We start from the raw sequence: 7,441 nt of genomic DNA, 5'->3' as shown, positions 1-7,441 counted from the left end.
TGTGTGTGTGTGTGTGTGTGTGTGTGTGTGTGTGTGCGCGTGTGCGTGTGCGTGTGCGTTTGCGTGTGCGTGTGCGTGTGCGTGCGCGTGTGCGTGTGCGTGTACGTGTGCGTGTGCGTGTGCGTGTGTGCGCGCGCGCGCGCGTGTGTGTGTGTGCGTGTGTGTGATACGGAATTTCAGGCAGGCACGTCGTACTGTCGCGTTGAAGGAATAGTAGTTATAGGAGATAAATAACTGAGCGCTTGCTATACAATAAAAATTGGAATGCTGCCGCATTGCGTGTGACCTAACGCTTCCAACGTACCGATCACGAATGTTCACCCATTAATTCGACTTTTTTAGTTTTTATGTTTTATCATGACGCATTGTAGAATATGCTGGTGATGGATATAAACTTGTTGAAATCTTTCATCGATCCGATTTATTTAAATTTAATTTGACATATTTATTTATTACGTTGTTTTATTGCGGAAGCTTATTTAGTATTCTAGATTTTTCCTACCGGCAACCGCAATATAGCGACATGTTACGAAATAAGCACTAAAGAGGACAATGAATTAGATATGTGATTTCCTACACCTAAATAGAATGAACGGCTTGTGACGCTTACTTGTCACGTGACTAGACGAACCACTTATATTGCATTAGGCCGGATACTTAATAGTTTTCACTTCCTACTGAAGCTAACAATCACTGCCATCTAGCGGCCGCGACGGCGTTGTCTAGGATCAGCTTGATGGTTGCCTCGCGCGTTATTGAATAAATCGCAGAGCCGTGTTGCTGAAACATAGGAAATGGAAATCGAATGAGTAACACGTGCGCGCATTCATCTCAGAAACTCATCCCTCATAGTTGAACGGCTAATATCAAGTGCTATACAATGAACCGCATCCCACGATTCAGTTAGTTTCAGTACAGGTTAAGCTTTTAATGGTCGAGTGATTATTTGTTCAAATGACGCCTCGAGCACTCACGGTATAGATCGCGAATTCTCTGTTTGTCCTCCTCCATAAGGGCAACATTACTTTCGAGCCCCGATCTAACAAACGGGTACATGATTGAAGATGGCAAGTCCGAGTGATTCAATCCGAGAGAATGACCAAGTTCGTGAAGTGTCACGTAGTAGAAGGTTCGTCCAATCAGCTTATTCGGAGCCCAGTTCTCGTCTCCATCGAAATGAATCTGGCGAAATTAAAATGGTAAAGTAAAAATTATAAGAAATAAAAATATATATGAATACAAATCGTAGATGTAAGTATTAAATTTTAGTTTGTAGTTGAAAGCAATACCTTTCCGATGAGCTTTCCGCTCACGTACGGGTAGAAAGCATGCGCTAACACCCCGAACGGCCCGTCGAAGGCATTGCCGTCACGGTGTTCTCTTGGTTCGAAACTGAACTGTAGTTCTGCGTTGTGCGCTTCCGCGGGAGGCAGCGCGGTGAATGTAAGAGCCGACGTCACTCCGTCCGGGTGGGGTCTTGCGCCCTCTCGCAGCGCATCCTCCCACTGTTTCAGTGCCGACTCAATCATGTTCCTACACGCGTAAGTACTGTTAGTATCTAGCCAGACTAGAGCAGTCAGTATTTAACGTAGAACAGTACGAAGCTCCATGCGTTAACATGAAGGCTATAGACGTTATTAGTCATCTTGAGTGTTAGGCAGTGAAGCAGAACGATTTGGCATTCTCCGTACAGGAGAAACGTCGCATTTACTGGAGCAGAGCAGAGAACACCAGGTCTGCAATAGTAAAGTTAGCATCTGGTTATTCGGGTGGTTAGAGAAGTTATAAAAGAACATGCGCTATCGATACGGCAGCTAATTTCAGCTCGTCCACCCCACCCCAAACACCATGGCACATATCCAGCACTTACATCCAAGGCCAGCTGGCACACTTGTGTTGATGAAGTCACGTCGTGCCGTATATATGCGTCACGTAAAACTACTACGCAAACATGTGTATAGCGCATCAACCTTACACGCGTGAACGCCACTGGCAAGGAATCGCATCACACAAACACTCATACGATTTTTACGCACACGCCCCAGGCGTGATGCCACGCACACCATTAATGCAGGTCGTCATTCAGAGCTCCATAGCGAATCATCGATATACACGCTTCATGTATACGTACATGTGCTCCTCGTCGCTCCTGTGGTGTGTTCCCTTTGTGAGAGCAAACGTCAAGTTACATTGGTACCACCAGCGTCTGAGATATGAATCTAAAAAAACCGATTAAGGAACGAGTTAATCCGGGTAGCAGCGTTTAGCGCTTATATAATCGCGATCGTATTTTCTGTGATATTTATAGTGCAGTGAGTATTATTACTTGGGTTAAAACCGCAGTCTCGGGCGGGAATGATAGCTAGTGTGCCATCGTGGATACGGAATGACCGCCACTGTTTGTCGTTACTAGACGTCACTTATGACACGCCCCCGATCAGCGATGCAACACGGTCTTATGTACGCAAGTAGGAGCTTGCGTCGCCAGCGCGTGCGGATTCTGTGCCGGAGGTGAGTATATACCGTTGTTGCGATGCGCGCGTGCACGCACTCATCCGTGAAAGAATTTCGCTCCGCTCGACAAAATGTGAGTGAAATCAGTTGATGATTTGCAAGTAATTATGACGACTTCGTCGACAATAGACGCGATGCGCGACAGCGCATGCGCACACGCGTATGTAAGCGCGAGCGTCGGCGCCGACGACTTTTACTTTTAGATTAGCGAGGCGACGAAGGTCGTCTCGAAGAAAGCGCAGCATGCAGCAGTGCGAAAACAGTTTTACACCGCGGTGTGGGTAAGGGTCACGGGCGCGCTCAGATTAACGCTTGCAAAGTTAAGAGATCGTAGAACCAAATGGACTGGTTCTACATCGTTGCGTCAAGCAAGATCGACGCTGATCAAGTACACGAACGATTAACTCGCGCGCACCGCGAATCAACGGACATGGGTCCGTCTAGAATAAAGCGGGGAAAATCAAACACGGCTGGGCGTATCTGGGGCATTGTAAGATCGTCGAGTTAATTCTTTACATGTGTAAGATGTACATAGGTATAGAATAAACACAGGTAGAGATAGTCACGCGCTGATACACACGCGGTATATTATATGCACGCTCGCATGCACGCACGCACCATCGTCCAGAGCGATCGGGCTGCTGACGCGAGCTCCTATAGCTGTCACACCAGGCGGTGCCGGCCCCCTGACGTCTGACTCGTCCTCCACGTCCTTGACCCCGCACCGGATGAGGTTCATCTGGTGCATCGTCTCCTTGTCTAGCTCGTTACTCTCTGGCAGACCTGACTTCTTCTGGAACATTCTGCGGTGACCGCAAGTAGCTTCGTTGCCGATTATAACGTATGTTAAACAGCACATGTCTCAGGAGCTCATCCTCGATACGCGTAGCTGATGGGACATGAATTTGATGACATACGTCTCAGCCCGAAAAAATATCCAAACTCATGGAATCAATTGAAATCTCTAGTTTTTTGGGGTTAAATGGAAGAACATAGCTTGCGGCATAGCTTGTCAATGGTTATTTAGACTTATACAATTTATTGAAGAATTGATCTTTTATGCTATAATAGAAGAATACAGCTTGCGGTATCTATGAGCGAATCAGGCTAGGGATATCTATGGAAGAATGCAATTTGTGATATATGTAGAAGAACATTATTACTGAATGAATAATACAACTAAACCTGGGAGCGACAAGCAAGTACATGTATGATATGATGCGTATATAGAGTGCAGACGCAGGGTATATTTTTGTAAGTCTTTCTCTTTTGATAAAAATACACACTGGATCGCAACGTGGCAACATACCTTAATGCCTCTGTAAAATCTCTGTCGGTGACTTTTTGTCCTGGTTTCAAGTAACCGTAGCTTTCCAGGTATTTCTACAAAGAGGACATATAAAGAGGACACATATGGGTATAGTGGCATCGTCTGCGTAGCGCACGCTATGCTTCAATTTATATAAATTGAGTAAATTGAACCTGCACGTTTTGGTTGGGTGAAAGCGTACATAAACGTGAATGCGCGATCTGCTTAAAATACTTACTTATTTCAACCAAATTCAATATTATCAGTGAACAGTTTATTAAGGCTACTTACCTCCGCGTCAACCCGTGACGCAACGTTGGCGTTACCGGACGTGACGTAACCGCTGGCGCCCGGCACGGGAGCGGCCATTGATAGCGGTATTACGCATAGCATCAGCGCAGCGGTGAACACAACACGAGACATGGTAGCAGCGGTGGTAGCTGGACGGTCGTAGACAAACGTCGCTGGCAAAGGTAGCGCGTGAAATACCGACGATGCAGCGAGAGATTGTATCACACACACGCGCACACAGGAGAAAGATTTTAAGTGAGTGGTCGGTGCGCCGCTAGCACGTTGATATCTCACACGAATTCCGCCGTATCCAACCTCTACGTCTGCATCGCCGTCGGCCGATGGCTTATATAGTCACCGCGTGATGGTAATGACAGCGACCCTGCCATTCACGCGGCATTTCTTCACCCCAACGAGGGTCGCGCTCGCATCTATTTAGGAACAATGGTCATGGTTGACTCGACCTTGCGTGAGGGCAGCGCGATGGGCGTGAGTGCATTCACGGGCGCGCCTCACGCGCGCACGCCGTTGCCAAACACACACACGTGCGCGCGCAGACACACGCACGCACGCACGCACGCACGCACGCACCCACACACATGTAAAGGTTCGCAAACATGTAGTGCAGAACCTTAACTTTGTAGCGCGTACAAGTCGCTCTACACTATAGTACGTGCAGCGAAGGTCGCACGTATCCGTTTCTATTTCACCTTTGATTTTTGCATCATCGCTGAATTGTATAAATGGGGGTGGGGTTATACATACACCGAAGGACAATCGTTCCGGCCGTAGTTCGTCGAGCTATCAAATATGATATAATACTAACATACTCATGTAGTATACGCTACTATATATGATAATACATCATAGTAGTAGTACAGCACTAATAATATTATATATAAAACAAAGTCACGGTTATAGAAATACAGGGTGTTAAAGTTTTAATTGACCCAAGGCTTTCGAGATTCTGATACAATGCTCTTCATGACAGGTCTGCTCGAGGGTGGCATGAAGAAGAGTGTAATGCGGCTCGAAAGCCGTTGTCCATTAAACTTTAAACACGACTGATTCTGTATTAACCTGTGACTCTTGTTTTTATCTACAAAGCAGGTGTTACAGTCAGTGTGACGCTCCACTTATATATACTATACTGTAAAGTACAGTATGAGTATATATAAGTATAATATAATTTAACGAGAGAGTGCCGTGTGTGTGTGTGCTGAGGTGTGTGTGTGTGTGATAAGATCGATGGTGTGTGAGTGTGTGTTGTTGAGCGTGGGTGGCGTGGGGTGTGGTGTGCGTGTGAACGTCGTGCGTGTGCAGTGTGCGGTGCGAGTAGAGGGTGTGGTGATGGTGGCGCGACAGGGGCGGGGCAGGCGGGCGGAGTGGGGTGTGTTGTCGGTGTTTGGTGTGTGGATTGTGGCGCCGCGCAGCGCGCGCGCGTGGCAGTGATAAGGTTGCTCGAAGTGCTGTGGATGTGTCGTGGTGTGGTGATGTGGAGTGTGTGTGTGTGTATGTGGTGTGTCATGTGTCGTGCTGGACTGTTGTGTATGTGTCGGTGTGTGTGTGTGTGTGCGTCTGCGCATGTCGCGTCGCGGGGGTGCAGTGGTGCGTCGGTACGGTGTGCGTGTGCGCGTGTGCGTGTGGCGTGTGGGCTGTGCGTGTGTGTGTCGTGTGGTGTGTAGTGTGGTTTGTGTCTTGTGCACGCCGCGCGTAGCCGTGGTGTGAGAGGATGGGTGCTGGGTGCCGCGATGTGTGGTGTGCACGCGCGCGTACCGTAAAATTCACGACCTACCATCCTTATATGCATATACCTAGAAAAGAATAGTCGGCTCATGTTCTTCTGTGTATAAATGGGGGTGGGGTTATACATACACCGAAGACAATCGATGCCGGGTATTCGTGAGCAATATATATGATACTATACCATAATATATAAAGTCAATAATATAACAATATATATGAAGATACGTATGAATAGTATAGAAAACAAAAGTCAAGGTATAGAATGCACAGGTGTTTAAAAAGTTGTAATTGACAAGCTTCGAGAATTACATCCTCTTCATCAGGTCTGGCTGACTGTGATCAACGAGATGGTAATCTTCGAGAAAAGCCTCGTGAATTAAGACGATTTCCACAACAGCCCTATTCTATAACCATGACTTTGTATTTTTACCGTGACAGGCGGGTGTTCGGTGTGTCGACTTTAACTTTAGTATAGTCAAAGCGCAGCTAGATATTGACAGCATGTAACCTAATGCTCATTGTTAATTCCATTACCGCTCTGATATCATAGTACGCTAACTATATAACTAGTCATATATATATATATTTATAGTATGTGTGTGTGTGATATTGTGTGTGTGTGCGCGCGGTGCGCGCTGTGCGTGTGTCGCTGTCGCTTCGTGTGAACTCGTCCGCTGTCATGTCCCGCCCTGTGTGTCGCCGTGTCGCCACCGCTCGCTCGCCGTCCCGTGCGTCGTGCGTGTGCCCCGTCGGGTGCGTGTGCGTGTGCGTGTGGAGACGTGTGCGTGCTCGCGTGTGGCGTCGTGCAGTGTGCGTGTGCGTGTGCGTGAATGCGTGTCAATGTGCTGTGTGTGATGGTGTGTGTGTGTGTGATGATGGTGTGTGTGTATGTTGTGTGTGTGTGTGTGTCTCTGTGTGGGTGTGTATTGTGTTTGTTTGTGTTTTTTGTTTCGCGCCGCCCCCGCGCGCAAGCGCGCGTGTGTGTGTGTGTGTGTGTGTGTGTGTGTGTGTGTGTGTGTGTGTGTGTGTGTGTGTGTGCACGCGCGTACACGTTTCAATTTCACGTTCACACCTACATCCCTATGCATATACCTAGAAAAGAATGGTCGGTCATGTTCTTACTTGGTGTCATGGTCGAAATGAGTGAGTGAGAGACATATAAATTCACGTCCTGTTACTGGTAATATACCATCACAATGACAGCGCATGTATTTGGGCGCTGGCAACTTGCGCGTGCATATATTATTAGCTTTTCATCAAGGTCCGAAAACGTTATCATCCCGCAAATAATAGCAAGGCATGCTTGCGTCACACCAATATGTAGGGCAATGGTGAATGACACAGCGAGGCGGGCCACAGAAGTTCCTCACAAACGTCAACCTACGTACTCAATATAATGAGACGTATAAGCAAATAGTCAAAGACCAAAGTTTGAAGCATTACTAGCCTATCTCACCTAATTTAATTTTATCAGGTGACAAGATCAGTTGTGCCATTTCTGATATTATTGCTAATGTTTTAGAAAATAGAGTGAATTTTTTATCAAAAATTTCGATCGTTTTCTTTCCTGGATTCATTTTC

At 47.0% G+C, this 7,441-nt stretch overlaps 1 protein-coding gene across 1 annotated transcript; it reads right to left on the bottom strand.

Moving 5' to 3' along the window:
- Positions 1-114: 114 nt before the first annotated feature.
- Positions 115-4,192, bottom strand: LOC106812420 (matrix metalloproteinase-28-like). The gene is made up of 7 exons (XM_014816297.1): positions 4,115-4,192; positions 3,824-3,897; positions 3,133-3,317; positions 2,132-2,219; positions 1,290-1,533; positions 975-1,182; positions 115-780 (listed from the first exon to the last, which is right to left on the bottom strand). Exons 1-7 carry the CDS (start codon positions 4,190-4,192, stop codon positions 701-703), a joined length of 957 nt encoding a protein of 318 aa, XP_014671783.1. The 3' UTR covers positions 115-700.
- Positions 4,193-7,441: the final 3,249 nt, after the last annotated feature.

Source organism: Priapulus caudatus, unplaced genomic scaffold (assembly GCF_000485595.1).
Source record: "Priapulus caudatus unplaced genomic scaffold, Priapulus_caudatus-5.0.1 Scaffold646, whole genome shotgun sequence".
Taxonomy (NCBI): domain Eukaryota; kingdom Metazoa; phylum Priapulida; class Priapulimorpha; order Priapulimorphida; family Priapulidae; genus Priapulus; species Priapulus caudatus.
This window is presented reverse-complemented; position numbering and strand designations above follow the sequence as displayed.

Excerpts from the sequence above, each read along its gene's own strand:
- LOC106812420 (XM_014816297.1), bottom strand. The coding sequence starts at position 4,192 with ATGGCCGCTCCCGTGCCGGGCGCCAGCGGTTACGTCACGTCCGGTAAC. Across the intron at positions 1,183-1,289 it reads GCGGAAAGCTCATCGGAAAG|ATTCATTTCGATGGAGACGA; the intron begins GTATTGCTTTCA and ends TAATTTCGCCAG. Across the intron at positions 781-974 it reads GAGAATTCGCGATCTATACC|CAACACGGCTCTGCGATTTA; the intron begins GTGAGTGCTCGA and ends CCTATGTTTCAG.